The sequence below is a fragment of the Endocarpon pusillum genome (assembly GCF_000464535.1).
Source record: "Endocarpon pusillum Z07020 unplaced genomic scaffold scaffold726, whole genome shotgun sequence".
Lineage (NCBI taxonomy): Eukaryota > Fungi > Ascomycota > Eurotiomycetes > Verrucariales > Verrucariaceae > Endocarpon > Endocarpon pusillum.
The window spans coordinates 66029-92142 of NW_006916640.1; the positions used below are offsets into that span (position 1 = coordinate 66029).

General features: G+C 47.7%; 10 protein-coding genes across 10 annotated transcripts; 4 read left to right on the forward strand and 6 right to left on the reverse strand.

Moving 5' to 3' along the window:
* Positions 1 to 509: 509 nt before the first annotated feature.
* On the reverse strand, positions 510 to 3845 carry EPUS_06780 (uncharacterized protein; the record flags this gene model as incomplete). Its single annotated transcript, XM_007807796.1, has 1 exon — positions 510 to 3845. The coding sequence occupies one exon, from the start codon at positions 3843 to 3845 to the stop codon at positions 510 to 512; it is 3336 nt and encodes a 1111-aa protein (XP_007805987.1).
* A 935-nt stretch (positions 3846 to 4780) lies between these two features.
* On the forward strand, positions 4781 to 5696 carry EPUS_06781 (uncharacterized protein; the record flags this gene model as incomplete). The annotated part of the gene is made up of 2 exons (XM_007807797.1): positions 4781 to 5299; positions 5361 to 5696. The coding sequence occupies 2 exons, from the start codon at positions 4781 to 4783 to the stop codon at positions 5694 to 5696; spliced, it is 855 nt and encodes a 284-aa protein (XP_007805988.1).
* Positions 5697 to 5855: 159 nt separating this feature from the next.
* Positions 5856 to 7179, reverse strand: EPUS_06782 (uncharacterized protein; the record flags this gene model as incomplete). Its single annotated transcript, XM_007807798.1, has 2 exons — positions 5856 to 5887; positions 5946 to 7179. The coding sequence occupies 2 exons, from the start codon at positions 7177 to 7179 to the stop codon at positions 5856 to 5858; spliced, it is 1266 nt and encodes a 421-aa protein (XP_007805989.1).
* A 371-nt stretch (positions 7180 to 7550) lies between these two features.
* Positions 7551 to 9050, reverse strand: EPUS_06783 (uncharacterized protein; the record flags this gene model as incomplete). Its single annotated transcript, XM_007807799.1, has 3 exons — positions 7551 to 8673; positions 8725 to 8782; positions 8837 to 9050. The coding sequence occupies 3 exons, from the start codon at positions 9048 to 9050 to the stop codon at positions 7551 to 7553; spliced, it is 1395 nt and encodes a 464-aa protein (XP_007805990.1).
* Positions 9051 to 9525: 475 nt separating this feature from the next.
* EPUS_06784 (uncharacterized protein) lies at positions 9526 to 11503 on the forward strand (the record flags this gene model as incomplete). The annotated part of the gene is made up of 2 exons (XM_007807800.1): positions 9526 to 11240; positions 11380 to 11503. 2 exons carry the CDS (start codon positions 9526 to 9528, stop codon positions 11501 to 11503), a joined length of 1839 nt encoding a protein of 612 aa, XP_007805991.1.
* A 722-nt stretch (positions 11504 to 12225) lies between these two features.
* On the reverse strand, positions 12226 to 14250 carry EPUS_06785 (ABC transporter ATP-binding protein ARB1; the record flags this gene model as incomplete). Its single annotated transcript, XM_007807801.1, has 3 exons — positions 12226 to 12352; positions 12424 to 13565; positions 13618 to 14250. The coding sequence occupies 3 exons, from the start codon at positions 14248 to 14250 to the stop codon at positions 12226 to 12228; spliced, it is 1902 nt and encodes a 633-aa protein (XP_007805992.1).
* Positions 14251 to 14949: 699 nt separating this feature from the next.
* On the reverse strand, positions 14950 to 16532 carry EPUS_06786 (uncharacterized protein; the record flags this gene model as incomplete). Its single annotated transcript, XM_007807802.1, has 2 exons — positions 14950 to 15897; positions 15951 to 16532. 2 exons carry the CDS (start codon positions 16530 to 16532, stop codon positions 14950 to 14952), a joined length of 1530 nt encoding a protein of 509 aa, XP_007805993.1.
* A 3134-nt stretch (positions 16533 to 19666) lies between these two features.
* EPUS_06787 (uncharacterized protein) lies at positions 19667 to 21370 on the reverse strand (the record flags this gene model as incomplete). The annotated part of the gene is made up of 5 exons (XM_007807803.1): positions 19667 to 20330; positions 20381 to 20786; positions 20836 to 20870; positions 20939 to 20985; positions 21041 to 21370. 5 exons carry the CDS (start codon positions 21368 to 21370, stop codon positions 19667 to 19669), a joined length of 1482 nt encoding a protein of 493 aa, XP_007805994.1.
* Positions 21371 to 22547: 1177 nt separating this feature from the next.
* EPUS_06788 (uncharacterized protein) lies at positions 22548 to 23536 on the forward strand (the record flags this gene model as incomplete). The annotated part of the gene is made up of 3 exons (XM_007807804.1): positions 22548 to 22625; positions 22677 to 23444; positions 23495 to 23536. The coding sequence occupies 3 exons, from the start codon at positions 22548 to 22550 to the stop codon at positions 23534 to 23536; spliced, it is 888 nt and encodes a 295-aa protein (XP_007805995.1).
* Positions 23537 to 24866: 1330 nt separating this feature from the next.
* EPUS_06789 (uncharacterized protein) lies at positions 24867 to 25992 on the forward strand (the record flags this gene model as incomplete). The annotated part of the gene is made up of 2 exons (XM_007807805.1): positions 24867 to 25149; positions 25199 to 25992. The coding sequence occupies 2 exons, from the start codon at positions 24867 to 24869 to the stop codon at positions 25990 to 25992; spliced, it is 1077 nt and encodes a 358-aa protein (XP_007805996.1).
* Between the last annotated feature and the right edge of the window lie 122 nt (positions 25993 to 26114).

Here is a 26114-nt window from a genome sequence, read left to right on the forward strand (position 1 = left end):
GACAGATGCATGAGCTTTCCCGCTGGCAACTACTTGCGAATGATTGAGAATAAGAGATACTTTTGTATGATGCAATTCAAGCAAACTCAAGGATTGAACAGCCAGTTGGTCTGAGCTTTTTCCAAAAATCGAAGATGGAGAATCGAGTAGGTTTAGTTATGCATGGTTAGCTGATTCCTGTTCAATGTCAACAAAGCGCTTAACAAGGAAACGCCTCCGACGCAACCAACCACAACCGACTAATTTATGCTTAAATACGTGACACAAAACGTAGATAGCGTTGCAGTCACAACCACCGCCCATTCACTATATAATTACCCCATCGCGCTGCATAAGGCCATTATCACGTTACTTGAGATTTTTGGCAAGTTGGAAGCATGAGATAGAGTAGCGGAGGTTATTCGTTGATGCGGCTTCAACCTGCATCTAAATCTGCAAGATGTGATGCTCGTTCACCTACGTGCTTTTCCCTTTTGAATTGGTTTCAATGAGACATTCCCTTTCCGATACTACGAATCAACTTCTCCACTGGTTTCTGCTCGTATGCTTTTCCTTGTCCAAGTCCACATCTTCCCTACCAGTACTTCTGATATCGGTCCAACACTGCTCATCGTATCGGAAGCGTTCGCAGCCCTCTTGATCTCAAAGTGGTGCTTCAGATCTGCATTCTTTCCTTTAGATTGATAGGCATCTTTCCAGAGACCCAACAGCTTACAACTTGGATGACCTTGATATCCCGCTATTAGGCATTTTTTCAGTGATCTCAGCCATGCGGCAGGCTCAACAATGTGCAGACGACCATCTTCAACTTGCTGCAACCATTGAAGCATTTCCGTCCAAGAAGGATCTGAATGCGGGTTGAGAATATGGTAGACTGGTGGATCTCTTGGCGAGTCTTCCACTGGGCGGCCACTATAGGCTATTTCACATATGACATTTGCAGCAATGTTCAGTGGAAGCCAGTTCAGCTGCTCATCTGGTAGATCCGGCAGACAGCCAATAAGGTCAAAAGTACTCAGCAGTAGCGGCCATGCTTCTGTCTTGTTCCAGATCCCATGTTTGGTATCTCCACAAAGCTGTCCAATTCTGAGTATCTCTACGTCAAGCGGAATGCCAGCTGCTTGTGCAGCCTTGTGAGCATTCACACAAACAGCTTCAGCAACCCATTTGGAACGAGAGTAGCCCATGGGGGAGGCATCCTGCGGTTCTCGAGAAACCTTCTCAGCAACAGATACACTGCTCGAAGATGAGATAGAAGCGATTGATGAGCAAAACAAAAACTTGATCCGTCTCTTCTGATGTCCTCTGTCTGATGAAGATGCGCGGGTCGATGGAGCGGCAGCAGATCCAAGACTCAGCAAGTTTTGCACGCCAGCTAGATGGAACTCGAAGCTTTTCAGTCTCAGGGTGAAGTTGACCGCCCATGCCGCATGAATGATCATGTCCACTGATGATCGGATCGATCGCAAAATGTCTTCATCCATTCCAAGGTCCGGTCTAGCAAGATTGCAGGGGATGCAGATTATCTTCTTGTCGATAGTGCCAACCGGCTGTAAACCTTCCTTTGCCTTCGACTTGAGAGCCTTGTCTACTCTCTCATATGCCACAGATGGATCTGAAGCTCTAAGAAGGCAGTAGATGCGCTCGACATCAGGGCGGCATCGAAGGACATCGAGCAGATGTGTGCCGAGGGAACCAGTAGCACCGGTGAGGAGTATCACAAGTCCATTACCTGTTGTGCTGGAAGAGGTGTCAGCTATAACTTGTGGAACATCCAACTTGCTGTACTTTTGGACGAGTTCTTTCATCAGAACGAAATCATTGTCTTCTATTGAGACTTCTTCTCCTAGCAGAAATGAAGCTACCGCCTCTATCGTTCCACAATCGTACAAAAGGTTGCTAGGGAGCTCGCCAGCATGTTGAGACCAAAATGAGGTCCCGAATAGGTCTGATTTGGTGTTTCCAACCCCTCCGCTACGGGCTTGCTGCGGCTTATCCTTAACTCGTTGCTGTGAGCCTGTGAGCATGTTCTGGATAGCTTGCCGGATCTGTATGCAAGCGACAGAGTCGATACCATGCTCGAAGAAATCTTCATCATGGGCCAGACTTCTATTGGTTGTTCTTTCAACAAGGCGAGCGATGGCTGCTACCAGATCAGATTTTTTGTGTATTGAGTACCCTAAATCTGGATCAGTTGCCTGCCCGTCGTATACCTGGCGTATTTGACCATGATATCGCTGATGAGCTTTGCCTCTTAGTATGGTGCCTTTGCTACTCTTCTCGAGTGCTGGTACGGTTTCACTCTCGTGAAATATCAATTTTATCATGCCCTTTGACAAGCGGGCATGGCTTGGATTATGGTGATTGACCTCTTCTATGGTTGGCCAGAGTTGGTCTAGAATGTTTTCCGGATTCTGATCTGCGCACTTTCGCACGAAGATCAATGCCCCGGGATAATTTTCACCTTCACCGAAAATAAGGACATCCAGTATGAGATGCGACTCGCATTTCGAGACAATTGCTGACTCAAGAGGCTCTGGGTCAAACTTCTTGCCATTGATTAAGTTGATCTGCGCATCTGCTCGGCTATGATAACGCCATGCATTGAGTTTAGTAGGATGTTTCTCGAGTAGATCGGCTGTTGCATATGAACTATCTGCTCGGTTGGTCTTTGCCATGTGCGGCCAACCGGCCTTGACAACTAATTCCACGAGACCGTTGTCCTGTGGCTCAAAGGACAAACGTTCTGCTCCGGTGTCAGAGCGCAGATAGTCCCAGTCTTCGTCCTTCTCGAAATCCCGATACGATGAGAGCAAAAATCCGCACTCAGCGCTCCCATAGCGAGACACCAAACGGACCCCTTCGCTAACAAGCTTCTGCCCTAAGGTGGTTGGAAAGGCGGCACCTCCAACGCCCACAATGTCCATTCGTCGAAGAGTCTCTATTCCCTTCTCATCTGCAGCAAGATCTCTGAGCACATAGGGCACCGAAGAGAAATATTTGACAGTGTCTGCTGACCCGTTTGAGGCGGCCTCGCCGGCTAATGAGAGGCATACAAGAACCGTCTGAGCAGTGATGGGTTTCTCTCCGCCTGGAAAGAGCCAGATCATTTGACCACTTGTCCATGCTCGGAAGCAGTCGGCAACGCCTCCATGATATAAGGGTGTAGACGAAAACGTTGCAACGCCAGGTGATGTGTCTATCAATGGCAACGCTGCGAAGGCTGCGGCATTCGTCTGAGCTATTGCTTTTGGTTTGCCAGAGCTCGTCCCAGACGAATGGTGGAGGTATGGTATAGAGCAAACCTTACCATGCGGACCAATTTGCATTTCCACTTCTGGATTCTCTTTGGCTCCATGGAGAAGGTCGTGCGGTCCAAGATGGACTAGGATGAGTCCGTCGACCTCTGCGGCCCTTTGGGCATGGTAGGCGTCGTGGAATAGATATTCCACGTCACGTTCGCGACAGAGGTGCTGAATAGAAGCTTTATCGAGTTGAGGTGCAAGTAAAAGCACAGAGAAACCTAATCTGATCAGTCCAAGCCAGCTCTTCAGAAACACGACATGACTATGAGCAAGTAGAGCAGTTGTACGCCCTTGACCAAGAGACTCCTTCAGCTTTGGTATCTTCCTCACTAGCCCTCTGGCGGCTTGTTTAGTCTGGTCATTCAGCTCGTGAAACGTAAGCAGAGATGCCGAGTTTTCAGTCAAGCTAGGAAAGCCAACGGCTGATCTTTGACCATATTTTTCTGCCTGCAACTCAAGAAAATCAGCTATGCTACGGGCCTTCGTCTTGGGAAAATTTGCGGCCTGGCCGAGCGTGCAGACGAAATAATTATCTGCCATGATTTGATTGCTACACAAGATCGGGATAAGAAGACCGTCTGAGTGGATTCGGAACCCCCAGCACTCTCAATTCACCAGGGCTCGCTCGCCATGATAACCAATAACCGCCATAGACACGTTTGCAAAGTAAGACGCTTCCCTTAGATATGCCGGTCACATTGAAAGCAGTTCATGTAACATCGCCGACTTCGAAAGTAGAAAGGTCTCCCAGGAATTGGATAAACTGCAGAGGAGAGGTTTGGGAAGCATTCCTTGAAGATAGTGCGTCGAAGATATGCTGCAAGAAGTTCTTAAACTCAGTCTCCTTTCTCTGACAGTGGAAGGGAGGGTCAAAACATGACGATCTAGTCCCTGCCCTCCGACAAAATGCTTCAACGTCTGAGAGACTTTAATACTGCAACTTCTTCGGACCTAAATCAATTTCTAGTCCTAACTAGTCATCGTACATGCTAGAGAAAGCTTACACTACCTATGCAGGAGTTAGCAGCCTCACGGCTCCCGTAGTTTTCTAATCGCGTGCAAAAGATCTTCATCAGGTGATTCGCACCAAGTTCGGCTTGTGTCCGCTCGAAATCGCCAATTGGAGCCTAGTTAAGACCCACATCGACTATAACACGCCGGTGCTTCAATGATGGTGTTGAGGAGACTTCCGGTCTCGCTAATTATCATTTTCATGCATATGTTGGTGTTGATGGTTGGCTTCTTCAGCGGGATGAAGTCATGATTCAGCTCGTGCAATTTGGCCCGTGCTCAAAATCTTCTTTGCAGATGTGGGGAAGACTTTCCCGTGAAATCGCTCAGGGTGCTCTTTACTTGACGTTAGATTGATATACACAATCTACTTAAAGCACACCACCTTGACATACTCCTGCTATCTCTGTACGTATCCAGGAACTCTGAGAACAGTGCTTTGATTGAGAAGTGAATCACCTATCATGTCGATGAAGCTTGCCATCACAGATCTCCTCCCATTACCAAATTGCTCGACTAAGATACCAAGACTCGGCTTCGGGGTCTATCAGTCCTCACCCTCCCAATGCGTACAATCCTGTCTCAATGCATTCAAATCAGGATACCGCCACATCGACACTGCTCAATTCTACGCCAATGAAGCCGAAGTCGGCAAAGCTGTACGAGATTCGGGAATCAAACGCAGTGATGTGTTCTTGACCACCAAGATTCTGAGTGCTGGTGGCAGCATGCAGAAGAGCTATGAGAAATGCCTAGCTAGTGTGGAAAGAATCGACTCAGGCAAAGATGGATACGTTGATTTGTTTCTGATACACAGCCCCAACTCTGGCAAGGAGAAGAGGAAAGAAATGTGGCTGGCGCTTGAAAAACTATATGAAGAAGGCAAGGCCAAAAGTATCGGTGTTAGTAATTACGGTGTGGGTCATATCGAGGAGATGAAGAGTTATGCCAAAGTGTGGCCGCCACACGTGAACCAAATTGAGGTATGCTGCAGGGATATTCACCTGTAAGACCTTGTAAACGCTGACATGTCCCTTCTCACAGCTGCATCCATGGTGTCAGCAGAAGACGATAGACCAATATTGTCAGAAGCATGGCATAGTGGTTGAAGCATATTGCCCTCTGGTCAGGAATTACAAGGCCAGCGATCCGACACTAGTAGAGATATCAAAGAAGCACGGCAAGACCACAGCTCAGGTCTTGGTCAGATATTGCTTGCAGAAGAATTGGGTACCCTTGCCGAAGAGCGACAATCCAGAGAGGATAGCCCAAAATGCTGATGTATATGGCTTTGAACTTGCTGAGGAAGATATGTCAAAGCTAGATAGCCTTAATCAAGGAGCCTCTGGCGCCCTCGTTCAGGCTGTTGATAACAACTAGAGACGTCTTCGGATCAGAAGCATGACACCTTATTCAATAAAAATTCAGGCTTATCCATCAGATACGCGTTTATTGATTGCAGAGTCGATCGTGACGGATTTGCATCGGGTCTCGAAGATGTGATCCATGCTAGTCGTTGTCTAATGAAGCCCTTGTTTATCATGGGTCTTTGCTGGGACTGGCCGGAATCGCTTGACATGGCACTCTTCGTGGAAATACCCGTATCTCTAGACTCATGTATGCACTTACCGTCAGACGAGTAAAAATGGCAGAGCAACATCAGCGCCACTCCAATCGATAGGTCTTTCCCGGTTTTGCAGGTGACCAGTATTTGAGAGGCTGGATTCTGGATCAAGATGCTCGCAACACGTGAGTCGACATATTGCAGCTTACGCCGCAAGTTTCTGCTTCCTAACTTTCCTGGCCCGCATTCAAGATTCAGCTGTTTAGCACTATCTTGCAGGTTGAGATCGCTGCTGTTGCAGTTGATGGCCAAATCGAAACCCGGAAGGTCCTCAGCGTTTGTCCAACTAGCGATGTAGAGATTCTTCGTTGGCGCGATCAACGTTGCGTGATAAGGTTTAGGAAACTGTCGTTCACTGGAGAGAAGCTTCTCGATCAGCTCTGGAAACCTGTCCTCCTGCGCGTGTAGCAACAGGTCTTTGTGCATCCAGAACATCTGTGGCGTTATACCTGAAGACCACCCTTCACTATCGTCTCCAGCTCCTTGAATGTAGCCTCCTTCCGACATCTCAGCACCATCCACACGCCTGGAAGCCGAACATAGGATGACAGTATGACAGAGAGCATGGTCTTGCCTGACCCTTCTTTCATCTGCTGGCAGTATACGTGTAGCGTGGCCGATGACCCATTTCAACCTCATGGGCTGTCCAAGTCTCCTTCGGAGGTCTTCTACGTCAAGTGCTAGATGTTGAAATGCGATTACAAAATCGTCCAATCGACTTTCGATCTGAGAAACTTCAGACGCAGGCAACTTGATTCCTGGTAGCTGAAACTGATGGTATTGCTGTTGCTCTGGGAAGAGGGCTCTGTTGATCACAGCACACCATATCGGTACTGTCTTGGAGAACGCGTCCGGCATGACCTTGCCTCGACGTGTGGAGTCCACAATGATACAGCCTCCATGCCGTCCAATGAGATCGAGTACTTGTAGGTTCAGCCTTCGCAAGTTAAAGCTCCACTGGCCCGTATGGCCATCAGTGCTTTTGAAATATACGCTACCAGCTTTCGTCTCAGGAGGAACATACCAACTGCCGCATCGCTCGTTGGCTATAAGCGGGAGTTGATATTCTGCGGCCACTTCTTGAACAAAGTCGGCGTCCCGGACAATGGATTGAAGACGATTTGTGGTTGACAGCGTAGATTTGCGCAATTCCTTCAGGGAGCCGTAGAAATTTGGGATTGACAGAAGTGCCTCATCTCCGGCCTTCAGGTCGGCCAACGACCTGGGGTAGGAAGACATGAACGACGAGCTTTCCCTCTAAGGCTCAATTCCAGTCATGTTGAGATCGAGGCCAGGGTCTGTTTACCAAATACTATGCTTAGGAAGGTAAATCAAATTGGAACAGAACATGCGGCTATGTGTAGTGAGACTTGACTGTTTTGGAAGAACAAATCGAAGTAGTTGCAGCATCAAAAGGGCCACGTTACATCGAATTCGTGTACGAGACCTGGCTTATGTCTAGTATTCCTCGGGAAGCACAACTCATGGGTATCTTTGGGTTCTGTATTCTTCCCAGAAACGCCAAGAAATGCAAGCCCCTGAACCAATTACCTCTCGCCAATCCGTGAAGCACGAAAGCACCATTCCTGTGGGCAAGCATTCACTCTCCTTTACTCCACAGTGCCATTCGTCATACCTGGTCCCATACCCATACCCACACCCATATCCATACCCATATTCAAACCTGCACCCATCTGGTCGAGCATTGGCGTCCCATTCATCATTAAACTTGGATTTGGCATTGTCAAGCTCTCCGGGAAGAATGGGTGTAAGCTGTATATGGGACCTTTGAATTCTTCCCCGTCGAAGAGAAGGAAGTTCTGCAAAGGTTGCTGGCGCTGTCCAAGCACATTGATCACATCTTGTGCTAGACTGCCACCCAGAAATGCTGCCACAGGAGCAATCTCTGCCCCAAGATTCTGAAGGAAGCTTCGTAGGAAATCGGATCGTAATGTCTCGGTGGGCAATAGCAGTTCACGATGCTTTTCAGTTGCGAGAGCAGTGAACAATTCTAAGTCCGGGCGACTGTGGGATGGGAGGCGACCACCAGAGACTTTTTGAAAATCGAAGAGAGCTCTCAGGCATGATATGAGTGGTGTTACCTGTAGTCGTCGTCTTCTGTTGTTTGTGATCTCTGCTGGCAAAGGTGATGTATTAGCGAGAATGATTGGAGAGTATGTTTCGCGCTTTGACACCATCTCAATGACTTTGCCATTTTCCTTCTTTGTTGTCGAGGTCATGACCATCCGTGTCATGGTCTCTGCTTTGTTGACTTCTGTGATTTTATTGCTTTTGGCCCGCTCAATCACAAAGTCATGCACGATCAGGTCTGCAAACACATAGCCATACATGCCATGGGTGCCAGCTGCATAGAACTTCCGATTCGAGATTCGGCAAGAGGCGTTGATCATGGAAAGAGTATCGATGTCCAGGCAAGTGGCGATGGTGATGTCGTATGCGGCAAAGTATTCAGGCTGCTTTGTAGAGATCGGTTCCTGATCGGATTGTAGGCTGACCCTGGGATTGAGCTTGTGGAGTTGGGGGAGAGCGGCGTAAGCACGATTTTGTCCAATGTGATCTTCTGATAGGAAAAATTGGCAACCAAGATCATCCTCCGTTACAGCTTCATGATCGACGACAGTGAGGGAGCCAACACCAGCCAGTACCAGGTTTTTTGCTATCTCGTTGGCGAGAGCCTTCATCCCGACAAGCAGTATTCGAGCGGACCGTAACCTGGTTGTCTAGTCAGTTGTGAGGGCTAGCTGAAATTTATGTGCCTCTCACTTCTCTTGCGCTTTGACCCCCCATAATCGGATCTGTCTATCATAGAGAGCAATCTCATCTAGTTGTGTGACATGTAAGTGAAGTACAGGTCCAATGCAGATGTTAGGCTTACCTGCTGTGATTGACTGGAATACTCCATCCGCTGAGTTGTTTGAGACCATGAGATTCGACTGCTGAAGCGGCTCGACGAAGCCGTTGGTTGATTCAATGGTTGTAGGCATGGCAGACATGTCGTTCCCTCCCGACAAAGTCTGATTGGCAAGCGGCGTATGATTGGAAGTAGACGAAGGTACTGATGAATTCGGTGCATCTTGCGCTTGCTCCATTGTCACGGACGTGCTGATTTTGGGAGACTGTAAAGGGTAAAATGAGAGGATGACAAGGTCAGAAGAGGGACTGGAATAGACGAGCAATCATATTTGGCTCTCTGGCGTTGCAGAGTAGCAGGATTAGCTTCTCATACACGTCTTACTTGCGGGTGTTTACAGCACATCTGCAGATGAATTGCCGCCCAGGTCTCCCAAGTCCACTCCCAAAGGTCATTCACCTCCGCAGTTGCCTGCAGGAACCTCACGACAATAGGCGCCATCACAACCAAGTACACATCCCATCCATCTTCCTATCTCGGCACTGTGAATGTACTTCCACAGCAGAAGCACTGCTGTCTCAATAGCCACATGCTCTGCCTTTGATGAAGACGGATTCCTTTGTCTGCCATGGACACGGTAAGTCTGACAGCCGTCCTACATACATGATTCAAATGCACCAAGCGCACAATCTGCACAGTGTAATAGCACTACCATGGAATCTCTACTCTGGCTTCTCAGCATTGACCCTATCCTTCTTGCACAGTCTGGTGAATACGATTTCCCTCCTGCTTCAACTGCCTCCCCACCTCGCCTCTCTGTCCCCACCAATCCGCCATCCAGAACACTTCCGGATGTCACCGCTCGCCTGGATCATTTACGGAATCTGCTGAACTCGGAAAGGCATAGAGATAGTGAAGGAAGGAGACAGGCATTAGACTTACTTGACCGCGAATTATTGGAAGCATCAACAGAATCCATGTCCGATAGACTAAATCGCCGGCGGCGAGCGCTCGAGTCTCAGGTCAGAGACTATGAGGCCTCTTCGAGTCCCGATCCAGACACCATACCTATTAATCATACGAATTCACTTATGCGGGCGAGACGGACTGCAACCCGCCCCAGTGAGAGGCTAGAAAGACATAGACAGCGTTTGAATCAGGGTTTGAATCAGAGTATGGCACGTCCTCGGGGGGATGCCGACCACCATGCAGCGATTGATGTCAACCCTGCCTCGGCATTACCGGATAGACCTATTCCGCGCATTGGTTCTCCAGATATCACGGCCCAGGAATACTCTGGAGAAGCACAGATGAATCGGGAGAATCGATGGCGAGCAAAGCGGAGGAAGATTGAATCGGATGACCCATCTGATGGTTTCAAAGGAGCTACCTATGGACACCGAGGTCAGGTTGTCTCAGGGCCACTGAAGATGGAAATCGTCAGTTGTGATGGTGGGCAATATTCAGAACCAAATGGTGATAGCTCGTGGCCAGAAAATGTTCTTCAGGATGATTCCTCAGTCTACTGCACCAAAAGCGAACGTTGCAACATTATTCTACGACACAAGAAGGGCACACCGTTCTCACTTCGGAAGCTTGTCATAAAGGCTCCGCGGAACGGTTTTGACGCACCTATCCAGGAAGGAATGATTTTTGTGTCTTCAGATGACAACAACCTCCTATCTCGCACCGCACAATACCAAATACAATATTCGCCCCGACGGCCACGCTCCCAACGCAACGAGTTCAGCCATATACGACTTCAGTCATCGCATGAGCATTTCCACTCGATTCGCTCCCCACTTCGATCCATTGACCGCTCAACCTATCTCCGAAACCCCTTCCCTCCACCCCGCCAACCAGAGAACTCCGCTATAACTGCCATGACTACCGACTTCAGCAATGACTCGGAAAATCGAGGTAGCATACCCCAGCAAATCCCCGGCTTTCATGTTACCACACGATTCGACGACGTCGATTCTGACAACGAGGATGCCACTGGAGCGCAATCAGTTTCCGAACGGGAGGAGGCAGAAATTGACCGAATCCTCAATCTACGCGATCACTACTGGCCTCGATACCGCCGTTCATGGTCTGACAGACAAATCGACGGAGAAGACAGCCCGGGTTCTTCTTCAGATGAAGGTGCAGAATCCCCTGACGAATATTTCTCGCGATCCGGAGTAGATCTCGACAATGTCAGCCCCGAGGAACGGCGCATACTGATTTCGGAGTACACGGCGCAAATGATGGAGGACCGGCATATACGATATGGGCGGATGATGAGGAGAGCACCAAGTCGGATTGAAGTGGCTAACCCTGATCCACTGAATGCTGGTTCGAAGACCACGGATGTTTTGGCGCCTCATGCGAGGTTCTTCATAAGGAGGCACAAGAGCTGTGTTACTGTCAGGTTTGATCCGCCTGTGTGAGTATTCCCTTTATTCTCTACTCCTTGTCAGCCAGGCCTTGCCGACCACTCCATCTGTTCCTCCACATATCTTGCCAGGTGTTTGAATCTTCTATGAGAACAATTGCTAATTCGGACTCGCGTCTGTTGTGTATAGCGCCGGAAAGTTCATCCTCATCAAGCTGTGGGCACCCTCTCAGAATTCAAACATCGATATCCAGAGCATCGTTGCGCATGGCTTCGCAGGACCGCGATTCTTTCCCTGTTTGGAATTCCAGTGAAGAGATGGCCACCTCTCCAAAGATGAGGCATTCCTTGCATCTTTGGGCATGAAGAGAACTTCTGTCCACGTCATCACGGAGCATGGCCGAACACCTTTAAGGTCAGCCGATCAACCCTCCAGCTTTCGATGCTTCTAGGCCACTGAGGAACTCATCTTGGGCTTGAGGGGCGTAACAACAACATTCAATCCGTAGCAGTCGAAAAAGGTCCGCAGAGGACTCGACAGACAGATCCTAGCTGCTTGCGACATCGGGGGGGTTTGAATGCTTCAAGACAAGCAAGGATCCGGGATACGGGATACGGGATTTCTAGTGTCCTCAGTGGCGTAAATGCCAGTCACAGCATATTTGGTGCAAATAGGGTCTCATAGGCCAACACAGCTAGCGAGGCAAGCACGTAACCGAGACTATCGCCCCTGTCTATCTATCTACCTACCCAAACGCCAGCGACGAAATCGCTAAGAAAAAACGGACCGAATACTCCGCTCTTGCCCGGACCTTCCCGTCCCATCCTAGGCCCGGTAAATCGTCCAAGTGAGGAGTCTGACTCTGACCATGACCATGACCATGGCCATGAATACTTTTCCCTGATTTCAGCGAATTGAAGTGATCTAGTCTTAGCAGAAAGAGTTGCATCAGAATGAACCCTTCCTTCTTGGCCCCTTACCTAAACTTTGCGTTCGTGAGAGCATCAGGGGACTCCACCAGTTTCTGGCGCCATCCTACACCTGACCCATAGACACCATCTTCTTTCGCAGGTAGTTCTTGTATTCGCCGATACTGCCATCCCACCGCCTGACCGTCTTGTTCTCGCACACCATGATGTCCTTGGCGATTTTGTCTAGTAATCTGTCCCAGAAAAATCAGCTAGGGTCTTTTTTTTCAAAACACCTTCTCGGGCGTAATTGATTCCAGCTTACCGGAAGTCATGCGAAACCACCACCACACCACCACTGAAAGCATTAATGGCATCAGCCAAGGAGTCAATAGTCGGAATATCCAATCCGTTAGTCGGTTCATCGAGCAACAGCATATTCGGCCCCTCGATCGCCAGCAAGGCAAACACGATCCTGCTCTTCTGGCCCTCGGACAAGGTCCCCATTAGCGCAGTTTGTGATTCCCCAGATAACCCATATCGGCCCAGCTGCTGGCGCCAGTACTGATAGTCCTGGGATTTGTCTGAGTATTTATCTCTGACGAAGTCGAGAGCGGATTTGGTCAAGTCGAGCTGCTCAGCCGAGTGCTGGGAATACATGCCCAGCTTCAGATGGGTGTGCCGTGATACGACGCCGCCGGTGGGGGAGAGCTTGCCGGTCATGATGCGGAGGAGTGTGGATTTGCCAACCCCATTCGGGCCGACCAGGGCGGTCCGCGAGTCCATGTCCACTCCCAGGTCGAGGTTTTCGTACAGGTTGTCTTCCCTCTTGCCGGAGTAGGAGAAGGTGACGTTGTCAAAAGAGAGGACGGGAGGTGGGAGTTTCTCGACATCGGCGAAGCGGAAGGTGAAGACGCGGTCTTGAGCAACAGGTTGGATGAAGCCGTCGGCTTCCATCTTGTCTAAGATCTTCTGGCGCGATTTAGCTTGTCGCACCAAGTTGGCATATGTTCCTGCCGAAGCAATGAACTTCTTGATGTGGGCGATTTCTTCTTGCTGTTTGAGATAGGCTTTTTGTTGGTTGACTTCTTGTTCTGAGCGAGTTTTGATATACGAGTCGTAATTTCCACCATAATACATCAGTTTTCTTTGGCGCATATCGATCATGTTTGTGCATACGCCATTTAGGAAATCCATTGAGTGGGAGACGAGAATAAGGGTCTTATCCCACTTCTTTAGATACTCCTCCAGCCAGACACAGGCTTCAAGGTCCAAATGTGCTGTAGGGTCATCGAGAAGGAGGAGGGACGGCTTGACAAACAGAGCCTTGGCTAGGGCAACACGCATACGCCAACCTCCAGACATGTCTTTTGTTTTCTTGTTTATTGTCTTCTTATTGAACCCCAGACCAGTCAAGATGAGGGACGCACGCGTCTGAAATGTTGAAGGCTCCATACTTTCAATGCGCTGGTTCCAGTCAGTAACGAAGCTCCTTAGAGACAGACTGGAGGTCATATACTTCATACAGATCCATCAGGACAAGACTTTCTGGGCCCTCTTTTTCTAAGATATCTTCGGCCAGTTTGTCAAGCCTCTCCATCTCATTTTCTGCTTCCTTCACCACCCATTCGAGCGCCCCGAGCTCACTGGGAGGAGCACCTTCATTCAGCAGATAAATGTCGACGTGCTCTGGGATTGGAAACTCTCGCTTATCGATAGCCTTAAGAAGAGTCGATTTACCACAACCGTTCTCACCAAGCAGACCATATCGTCTGCCAAAATTGAGCTCAAGGGTGGTGTCTGTGATCAGAACCTTCCCATGAAACACCAGCGACACAGAGGTAATTTTGACGTCTCTGCTTGCAGCCAAAGACGCCAGTACACCCGTTGTGACCCTGTCCGACATGCCATGCTTGTCCATCTGCTCAGTCAATTTTTGCACCTTGGTCATCTTCTCCTGGTTGGTGGCGGGCTCATCATCATCGGGAAGCGGGTTGCCATCGCCGTCTAGCAGAGGAGGCGTCTCATCTCCATTTACAGAGGAGGCTTTCGATCCAGTCTTCGAGCCAGCCTTTGACGACAGACGAGAAGTCGGAGTCTTCTTTTCAGCGCGCTTAGCCTGGCGGGCAGCCTTAGATGATGAGACAGGCATTTTAAAGGCAGAAAATGAGATTTCGAAGCAGAATTGAGTCTAAGAGAATATCTCGAAGTAGGCTGATGTGGGCTGTTCGGCGATCTTTATCGGTGGGAATTTTAAAATGCCCGGTACTAATGACGGGACTCTGTAAACTTGTGCCTGCGAGTAACCGAAGACTTCAGGTAAGCTTAGATTGCTGAAAGAGCTTTTCGTCGAGTGAGCCTTATGATGGCGGCCAAAATGAATATAGACAGTGGTTGTGGCGGGCAGATGTCTCCTCTGTACCCTGGCTGAGGTTGGAAATATTTCTGGTGGAAATCGTTAGACATTGCTCGGCGGCCACAGGGACCGCTGACAAAAATAGTGGGGCCGAAGGGCCGCAAACTGAACGGTCTCAAGCCCTAAATATCATTCCATTTTTGCTGTCACTTATTGATGCCGTCTTGCTCTTTGTTCGTAAGCAACAACGTGTTTAATAGCTGGACATGACAACGTGGATGTGTGGCTGATGGAAGCAGCTCTCCTCTTTTGAGAGCCGTATCAGATTCTTCTTGGAGGAAGACTTCTGCGCATTCCAATCTATCAACTCAGCCTAACATGCGGATATCACTTTACTACGTAGCAGGCCAGTTTAAGACAGCCGCTGTGTACCAAGAAATACCGAGAGATGTGGCTGCATGCTCGTTCAAAAATATACAAAAGGTACCCAGATGCTCAACAACCAAATATCTTTGTGGTAGAGACATTGACCCTAATCCATTTCTTGCCTGTCCTCAGACAGGCCCAAAACTGCCTGGGCCAGTAGACGTGGTATAGCCACCACCAGGGCAACGGATCCCAGACCTCATATGTACCTTCTTTCCAGAACAGAACGTGATTCACAAAAGTGGTGACATGATGAATGAATGACCAGAATCCAATTCTGAAGGTCAGAATGCGTAGCAGAGGATGAAGAACAAGAGTGACGATATCGTGGCCCATCCAGTAGTAGCCAGGAGCTGTTGGTAGTGGATAAGCAACAGACCCAGTGCCAGAGAGGGTATAAGACAGGTCCAAATGTCCATTGCTACCGCTTGTTGGCGAAGAGTCCAGGACACTCATGTAAGCTTTGACCATATCAACCGAGCCTTGTGTGCCGGAGAACAGAGCTACTGCAGTATGTGCTCGAGGGTTGCATTCAATTGGGTAAATATTCTTCTGCACACAGCCTTCTGTTACCTTCTCTTCTACCATGAAGTCAAACGACAGGTGCCCGGTAAAACCAGATCCCGATCGATGAGCAAATTCTTCCGTAAAGTGGAGCATTGCTTTACTAAGCCCTGATTCTTGCGGTAAGGCCTGGTAGTGCATCAAGAGATCCGACGACGGACATGCAACAAACAACTTGACCTTGTTATCAATGACAATCGAATGTGTACAATACTCCTCGCCCTTAATATATTGTTGCAAGACCCAAGGTGTTGATTTGGAGATGGAGAGTTTGGAAACGTGGCCGTATGTTTGGCTTAATGTTCGCTTTGGTAGGACGATGGCTGTGCTTGCTCGAGATGCATCATCGACCCCTATAGTCTTCATTATATACTTCTTCTTGCCGTCAATGGCTTCGTTCAGCACATTGAGCACAGCGGTTCTTGACACCACTTGGTGGGTTTCAGGGACGGGCTAATTGAAAACGTTAGTACGTTCTCTGAATGCTGTTTCCATTGACAGCCCACCAATCCTAGAGACTTTGTATATTCGATGAAACGATCTTTCTCATGCAGAGTTTCTGTGGTTTTGACATCAAACTGTATGCTCTTGCAATTCGTCTTCCTTCCAAGTAGTTCCATAGCTTGTCCATCTTCAGCAGCAGAAGCAACACCCGAGCAGCTGACCCAGAGATCCACCTCCTCTTTCTCCACTATGTACACCAAATCCCTAACATAACGGGCTGCGCCATGCTGTGGTGATGGCTTGCTGACGCGGTAAAATTTGTCGATAGCTCTGGAGAATCGGCCACTGACGAGAATCGAATTTGGTTCGAAGTCAGCTCCTATGACTCTGTGGCCTGTCTGGTAGAATGCCCGAGCAATTCTCAGTCCCTTAGCCATGCCGACTCCTGTGACAAGGATGGTTTTCGGTTGAAAATTTGGCGATCGTTGGGAGCGTTGACGAGAGGCATTTTCGCCAAAGAATAGTCGTACAGCATAACTGAGGAAGAGTATTGCGGTGGATAACGGGAGGAGTACAACAGAGAGAAGTATAAGACACACATTCTGCGCAAAGTGTAGCAATTCAGAGGAATCGGCGTCGAGCATTTTGAAGAAGTACGGACCATTGGGTTTTCAGCAGAATGTATTTTGGACCACGTCTCCTCAATTTCTTCCCATCACGATGGAGATGCCCCAAAAGATACGTTCGAGGCTAAGCATAGTATCAGGTATCAGTTTCCGGGTCCAATTCCCATGCTTGGGTGCATGTGATTGATCAAACTTCGTTGAAAATATCGCAGTGGTAGATATCCAATGACGTCGTGTTTTGTATGATGGTATCGAGCAACGTAATTTACGTACCCGGTATGATAGGGGACCCTTGGCAGCTGGTCAGGATGAGTACTATCCACCACTCTGTCATAAAATGACGGTATTTATTATTCGTCAGAAATCCTACTAGCGCCGGCCATTAACGGTTAGCGTCGGCAACCTTAACCTCAAAATTCAACCCCTCAGGGGGCCAGTAGGATAGGAATATACCTATTGATAGTAACCAAATGCCTCAAAAACACCACCAAGAGGAGATTTCAGGGCCAATTGATTCTATTGAAGCTGCTCCAGTAGCCAAGGACTGTCCACGCCCCAAAAGAGCGCGAATTCAGAGCCGAAAAGCCCGAGAAAATCAAGTACAAAGTCAGCTAACTCAAGTACTTTCCCTACGGCCTGGTACACCTTCAACAGGGCAAAAACCGGTATCTAATGAACGTTCCTCATCCGTCGGAAGTGACCTATCTCAGTCGAAACGGCAACGTCAATTACTCCGCCAAAACAGCTCCCAACAAACTGGCATACACACACAGCATAGAAAAGAGAAGGAAGAATGGCAGATACAAGTTGAATCAACTCAAAACAAGTCAGAGAAGCTCGAAATTCTTGCTCAACAAATTGGCCCTAATCGACAGTACCCTGAAAAACTGAACGTTCTAATTCTATTTATGTTAGGGCAAGCAAAACTTTATGCTTATAAATATAAGCCAATTGATCTATTCTATTGATTTATTCCAAAAGAGCTATTTATGGATATTACAGAGCATATAAATGAATACGTATTTAAGGAGAGATCTTAAAAATTCGATCAAAACTAGCAAATATAAAAGGATGTAACTGCTACAGATATTAAAGGCTATATTAGCGTTGTACTTCTTATTAGTGTATAGCTAGGTAGCAGAGATCTAGCTTATTATTAGAATCAAAAAGAGAACTATCCTTATTAGCTAGTTACTTAATATATCTTTCTATTAAGATTTTAGCAGATATTAAGATATATTAAGCTTAATAGGCCAGGGCCTCTCCTTAATACTTAATAGTAAAAAAAAGTTAAGCCTCTTGCTACTTGATTTCGTATAGCTACAACTCTAAAGATATACGAATTACCGCAGAATCTCTTAATTAACGAGCAATTAGTCAAATTTAAAGGACGTTTAAAGCATACTATTTAGATGAATTCAAAGGCTATTAGTAAAGGATATAAGATATATAGCCTCTGTTGCTTTAACGGCTATATAATTGACTTTAAATTCAATAGTATTACAGAGAAGATAGCTAAATTAGGATAATATCCTGATTTCTCTTAAAGCGAGGCAATTGTGCTTGATTTTGCAGAGTCGCTTCTGACTTGATTTCCGCGCCCTAAGCTATTCTACGTTCTATATTTGAATAACTTCTTTATAACTCGCAAACTCTATTAACGACTTTATGAACTCGGAATTAGGGCTAATAGCATAGCTAAAGCAGGATCTGATATATTAAAAGAGCTAGCATATCTTTGTGATGCAATGACGAAGCAAAATAACCACAGAGAGTGGTTTAATTACATTATTAGTAGCGTTAGTTATATTGCATTTTGTGATATGGCTTCTAAGGCAATAATAACTACTGTTCACAATCCTACTATAGAGAAATACACCTATTTTGACAGAATCAAGCGTCCTAGGGCCTCTCTAAAGCTTGCTGTGGATGCAGAAACTATAAATGCTGCAAATTCTAGAAATGCGGCGAAATTTACAAATTCTGCGCTCTTTGCGTTTTCTGCGCCCCCTGCGAATTCTGCGCCCTCTACGAATTCTGCGCTCCTTGCGAATTCTGCGCCCCTTACGAATTCTGCGCCCCTTACGAATTCTGCGCCCTCTACGAATTCTGCGCTCCCTGCGAATTCTGCGCCCCTTGCGAATTCTGCGCCCTCTACAAATCCTGTGCTGCCTACGAATCCTACGCTGCCTGCGCTATCTGCGAAATCTACGCATCCTAAAGATAAGCCACAACGATATATACGAAAGCTATATGCCCTTGAGCGATATAATAAAGAGATGGGTGGCTCAGATAATCATGCAAAGCTGAATTCGTACTATTCAGTAAACAAGCACTATTATCGACGCAACTGGCTGCCCTTATTCTTTCTACTTATTGATGCAGCTGTTACAAATGCATATATCCTCTATAAGCTAGGTAAACAAGGCAAAAGGCTCTCACACGCTCAATTTCAAGAAGAAATTGCACAGAATCTACTCCGCAGCCCTGGTGCTATTCTACGCTAACGACGCCCAAGGGTTTCCCAACAGAGCTGCAATCTCCATACAAAAACAGTGCCTAAAGGGACCTCTAAGGGCACGCTTGGGGCAATTTGGGTACTTATCGCCACTGTCAAGTCTGCCATCCGCCTCAAAAAGCAGGAAGGCTACGCAAAGCGCTTCAAGAACTGCCTCTGAACGGCCCCAATAGTGCAAACAACCCCGGAATAAAGGTTCATAGATCAGCGCATTACTGTATCAAATGTGATATCCCAATCTGCTACAATTCGCGCTGTTGGGATCGACATGCACCGGATCTATAGCAAATCTATCACAATTTGATACTTGGTGTTGTTTCTTCCAAATCGGGTTAGAGCTATTTCTAATTAAGGTTGCAAATGAGCTGTCTGATTGGCTTACTATAGATTAAGGTTGGCTTAGCGTGAATATAAGCGAGCCAATAATAAATACCGTCATTTTATGACAGAGTGGTGGATAGACAATGGATACACAGAAAGCTCAGGTAGGTATTGTAGAGAACATCAAAACGAGGGAAAGACTGAATAAGCCTCTCGCTGAAAATTATGAACTTGTCTATGGACTTTTGTACCGAAAGCAGCAACGCATTCAACCAAAAAGGGAATTTCGTTGTCTGTATACTAGGTAATACTCTCATGCTTTTGCACCGTTTGTGAAACCATCGGCACCGTTCATCAAACCGTGCTCGGCCCCATCAAAACCGGCCTGCTGCGCTATCTTTGAGACGCCATCTAATTCTCCGTTCGTGTGAGCTTCAGGCCCGTCCTTATGCCCATTTGTGTGGCCATTCACGCCTTTTGAGACGCCATTCGTACCGTTCATAAAACCGTTGAGGTTGCCCGCGGTAACTGCAGCCTCCTCGATGGCCTTCGATTCGTCATAGTGGTTCTCGGTATACCCAGTATCGCTCGCATCAACGTAGGCTTCCAGCCCTTCCCCATTTCGCGGGAATTGCTTCATGATCTCTTTGTGCCTGCGGAGGACGCTATGCATTTCCTTTGGTTCAAGGTCATTGATGAAGATGCAGCTTCCCAAAGGCCTCGGGACGGCTGCTCGAAGTTTTCCATCCCGGGTCTTCAGGATTGCTGCTGTGCCCTTGTCCAGTATCTCTTCGTCAAATTGATGGTGGTCCATCGATAGGCCTGCTCGAGAGAAGAGATTGAGCAGACGCATGTGCTCGACATCACTCAGGAGTCCTCGACTGTTAGCTAGTGTAGCAGAATAAGCCATATCGATTGAGATGGCGTGACCGTGGCGAAGCGGTGTCTCAGGAACAAGTTCGTGGAGAGGCGACCATCTAGAAGTGTAAGCACGCAGCTGGAAACTCCCAGAGGAGTCACGTCTTACGTGTGCCCATAAGCAATGACCCGATCCAACCCGATTTCATGCAGATTGGGAGTCTCGAGCTTGAGCATCTCGTGGATGCCCTCTCGGTTGATAGTATCGGCCGCCTTTCTGACTTCTGCGGGAGCATTGTCTGTGCGGCCAAAGCCGGTCTCAATGAGCTGTTCACAGTACTTATCCAACAAGTTGAAGGTGTCTAGATGAGCACAAGAAGATATCTTGATGAGCTCTGCGAATCCATTTCTGATCTGGGCTTTCGGTAGAGTGCGCAGGAAGGTGAAATCAAGGAAGGTATGAATGGGTGCATGGTAGGCTCCTAGACGATTCTTGTAGTTGCCATAGTTGACAGCAACTTTGATAGAGACAGATGCATCAATCAAGCCAATCACAGTGGTGGGGACTCGAATGACTGCTCTTTATCAGCAAAGAGTCTTACGAGCGAGACAATGCTGACTGACAATTAGTGTTGCGTCGGTAGGCAGCGCATGCAAAACTGGCCAGAGGACAGTCAGTAGGTGCACTTCCTCGTCAAAGTCATTGCAGGCACTGGGAAGATTTCACCCAGCGGTATCTGTGACCAGCCCACCTCCGACAACAAGTACTGGTTCCTGAAGGTCATCGAATAAGTCACGTTATCTCTCGCCAATGCGGACGATCTCCCACCTTCCGGTAGATCCCAAATTCAGTCATAGAATCAACAATGCTCAGAAACGTGGGTATCGTTTTCGCTTTTTCACCGATTTTGGTCTTGTGTATTTTCAGCTCTAGGCCATAGTGGTCGAAATATCGTTGCATTTGTTTGCCATACACGTTATAGATGTTGAGATCTGTAACAGCGAGGACACGGCCCCAGCGCGAATAACAATCAGCGAGATTGCTATTCTTGATGTCGAAGACTCCATCGATGAACGTGAAGTCATACTCGATCTTCTCGTAACCTTCAACATGGAATCCATTCTTGGTCTCAGACACCGTGGCCTTGAGGTCAGACATTTCCGCGGAGCGTGAGTCAAAAACAAGCAGAGGATGTATCAGGGCTGAGAGAGGGAAAGGGGGGTTTGAAGTGGGTACCAGGGGGATAATAAGTAAAAAGGGACAAGTGAAAAGGAGACATGATCTTTATGCAATGCTGCAGATTCTTGCAATCAATGGCGCCAGGCCCATGATTTCGGCATGCTCTGCCAGACTGCAGTGGCGAATGAATGGCGCCATCTTCGGCATCACGCCAACGACGTGCACAGAACTCGGATTGACAGAGCTCACTGTGGGTAACGACCTGGGAGGAGAGCTACCTAGCGCGCCAGCTTGCAACAATGGGCTGCTCGGGTTGCCTCAGATCCACGAGGTACGGGCCAGCACAAAGCGGTTTGCAGACAATGTCGTCGCTAGCGTGCGCGAAATGTGCATAGCGTGTTGCTGGAGAAAGGATCTTTACAGGAGAATGATGGCGGAAGAGTTGTCCTTCCCAATGGTCGGCAAGGTCACTTCCTGCCTGCATGCTCTCTCTCTCACACGTGCATGAAGCTAGGGGTGAGGATGCTTTTTTCTGACGTATGATACCCTAGATGAGGTTGATCTGCCTCCAGAACGGGGCCCGCTATATTTCGGATAGATTGATTGATCTGGCATGCTTCTTGATCCTGCTAAAAAAATCTCGAGTGGGACAGCCCCACCACAGCCCCACACAGTAGAGGACGTGAGCGCATTGCCAGACATTTCTCGATTCGTGGTCTAAAATCTGGGATACTGTGAGATGCACTCGTACATCCATGATCTCAAGACATGAGAAGATCTAGCATCGAAAGCGTTCATTATGTTGTGGGTCGGACTAAATAATTCCGAGCAGTCCAACCTCAATTCGCATTTATAGTTTTGTAGATCTCGGCGAGACTTATTTTCGTGGGCACATGTCTGAAGTGCAAGGAACTAGAGGATCAAGCTGGCATCAGGTTTCGCGCCTTTTATGGGGTCTTCTGGAATGGCCGATATCGGGATGTGGATCGGAGTCTCGCTTGGGAGAGGGTGAAAAGTGCGGACAAGTAGCATGTTCGGATTGAACCGCTTGGCCTTGTGGGAACTGTGTTGCTACTGAACCCGTAATTGTATTAGCGACTCTCACACTGTCGTCAAAACATCGTTTCCGCAAGAGTTGATGCAGAGCAGCCTCGCCATGGCGAACAAGGATGATGATCATTCCATGTCCAAGGAGACTCTTTATGTTCAACAACCACCAGACGGTGTTCCATTTGTCGGTTATCTATGTCTTCGATGAATAATCATTAAATACTAACCATGTCAGTTCGACGATGGTCGCGAAATTGAACTCCTCCACTTTATATACTCTCTTCCAGAGATCGACCAGATACGTGATCATCCGCTGGAAGTCATAGCTGCCATTGACAAATATGCCACAACTAAGAATTACCTGATGAACGTTGGTCCCGACAAAGGCAAGATAGTATGTGACTTGATTGCAGAGGTAAAGCCTGAGATAATGGTGGAGCTTGGTGGTTATATCGGATATTCTGGTCTGTTGTTTGGCGATGCGGTCAGGAAAGCAGGCGGCAAGCGTTACTACAGCCTCGAGAGAAATCCGGAATTCGCTGCGGTCATCACCTCTCTGGTCGATCTAGCCGGGCTAAGCGATATTGTCAAGGTGCATGTTGGACCTAGCGACCAGTCAATTGCACGACTCCATGATGAGGGCACTCTGACGCGAATTGATTTGTTGTTCCTGGACCACTACAAACCAGCATATACGACCGATTTGAAGCTGTGCGAGCATCTAAAGTTGATTCGTCCTGGGTCGGTCCTTGCAGCGGACAACGTCATCATGCCAGGCAATCCGCCCTACCTCGAATACGTTCGAAGCAGCGTCCAACAGAAGAAAGAGAGGATACAGAATAAAGAAGGCAGATCTTACGACTCTCTAGGATTTTCGGACAGATACAAAAATCAATACAGCAAGAGGATGGCAGACGAAAAGCCAAATCTTGAGTTTCCAGGCAATCCAAACCTTGTGTACGAGAGCCAGCTGATCAAGTCGTGGGAGCCTACAGGAGTGCCTGTAAGCAGCTCAAACCAACCATTTGCAACAACACTGACTTCTGATGATAGGATGCTGTGGAGATCACTCGATGTGTGGGGGAGGAGCAATAGCAGATGGCCCGGAGTTAGGTGACGGAAATAGTGGGACTTCCGCCCCAGAGCACTCTATTACTTCTATCTTCAAAATGGTATAGGAAGACCATTTCGCTCATTTACGGCAGCTACTCTTTTGGGCATGGTAGCAATTGCCTTATTGATCTCCTCCAGAGTTATTTTATCCCATTCCTCCTCAATTGCCTGCCGCAACTCCTCTGGATCAGTAATAAGGCCTCGATTCTTTAGCCTCTGCTTCAACAACCTCCAGATACTCTTAATAGGGTTCAAATCTGGCGATTCTGGGTAATTAGCTTCCTATTGGATCCCTAAACGAGCTTTAGCCTTTTTGACTTTGTTTTCAGCCTTGCTACGAGTGCTATGAGCATTATTGTTATCCTTTAGAAGTATCTAATCCTTATCCTAATTAGGAGCGATAACTTCTTCTAGAAAACAAGATAATCAGCTTGAGTAAGTCGTCTATCTTTTTTTGCGCCTATATAAAAGTATAAAGAACTCTTTGTTACACAGAACGCCGTGCAACAGGGTATGGGGGTGCTATAGAAGCAGGAGAGTCACGAAATAGCTGCGTATGAACTACTGTATGACTGTGTGGTAAGGCGATCGTTCCCTCTTTAAGTGCTATGGAGGCGAGGATAGAGATATGACGCAGGGTGCCGAGCCTGCCCTAGCCCTCAGCCCCAATGCCCTTGGGCCATAGGGCAATCCGTGTCGTAACAAATGATTCGATAACTTGTTATGTTTAATATAACAAGTAATTCAAATAGCTTTTTTCGAGGTAATTTGCTAGCTATAGCCTGCGCAGCGCAAAGAAGTCGCGTACGCCGTAGAGTATCAACTATTGTATTTGGCTCACGTGGAGGCTCTGTGGGTATCGAAATCGACGAATCAGGCTGTCGACAGTTTTTTCGAGTAGTTTTGCAACTTCTGGCCATTTTTTAGCTGATTTGAATAGCAATTAGTGGAATAATAGAAGATAGAAAAAAGGGGGTTGTTTTGAGGGTGGGCGGGAAGTCCCACTATTTCCGTCACCTAGCTCCGGCCAGAGAGCTCTGCGGTCTAGAATTATGACACGCGTCCAGACAAGACGCGCTCGTGCAGAATGCCAAGGATTACCCCTCATTCGTGATCTTACCGTACTTACGGAGTAACTACTAGTAGTACTACTAAGTAGTAGTACTTGAGTACTTCTGATACATGATAACTAGATGGACACTATGTGGGATTGAAGGTACAGGCAGACCTCAGGGACATGTGAAGTGACCAGGTCAGAAGTCGAATTCAACTACCAAATGTAACCTCTATTCCAACCCATTTATACACAATAATGTCTGCAAGGAAGTTTAATGTCGGGATCATTGGTTATGGCCTCAGTGCCAAAATCTTCCACATCCCCTTCGTCACATATGTGCCCGAGCTGAATCTCCATGCTATCGTGCAGAGGAGCCCCAAGCCCGACAACGATGCTAGAAAAGACCATCCTGGCGTACAGATCTATCCATCTGTGGATGATTTGTGCCAAGACGAAATGGTTGATGTTGTGATTGTGACCACAGCCCCAGATCAGCATTTTCCCCTGGCCAAACAAGCGTTAGAAGCTGGAAAACACGGTGAGCGCCAGTGCTAGAAATAAAGGAAGGAGAAATTGATGTGGTATAGTCGTGGTTGAAAAGCCCTTCACACCCACCTCGAAGGAGGCATATGAACTGACTGACCTGGCCAACAAGCAGAAGAGACTGCTTACAGTTTATCAAAATCGTCGATGGGATGCAGACTTTTTGACGTTGTCGAAATACATCAATAATGGTTCTCTTGGTCGAGTAGTCGACTTTGAAACACATTTTGACAGATATCGACCCCAGGCACCAAACTCCGACAGCTGGAAATACAAGGTCCAACCAGGAGGAGGAGCAATATATGATTTGGGAATCCATTTGATAGACCAGGTAGTTTACTTGTTCGGGACCCCAAAGAGGATCACAGCCTTCATCGGCACCCAGCGAGAACCAAACCCAACAGGCTTCGAAGATTCGTGCACCATTCACATGCACTACGATGGTAAGATGGCGACTGCCAGAGCAAGTGTCGTGAGTCCAGAGGTGAATCAATTGAGATATTGGGTACGTGGCGACAAAGGCAGCTTCAAGAAGTTCCACTTGGATTGTCAAGAAGAACAACTCAAAGCTGGTATGAGACCTGGTGATGCTGGCTATGGCCTTGAGCCGCAAGACCGATACGGGGTGTTGACAATGGTGGACAACGGAGAAATTACAAGCGAAGTGGTACCAACTGTGGAACCAGCGACTTATGCTGAGTATTATCGCAAACTTGCCAGAGCGCTTGCTGGGGACACGAAGCAACTTCCAGTCGATCCAAATACGGCTTCTTTGATCATTCGGCTTGTTGAGTTGGCATTGCAGAGCTCGTCAAGTGGGAAAACGATGGATGTGTAGTGACTAATTTGGACAAAGAGCGAGCTAGGAGAATATACAGTGAATCCCTCCCACTTCTTCCAAGGCAATTTTTGGATCAGTTTCATATGCGGGCCTTATGTGGTAGTTCTTGGATAATCGTA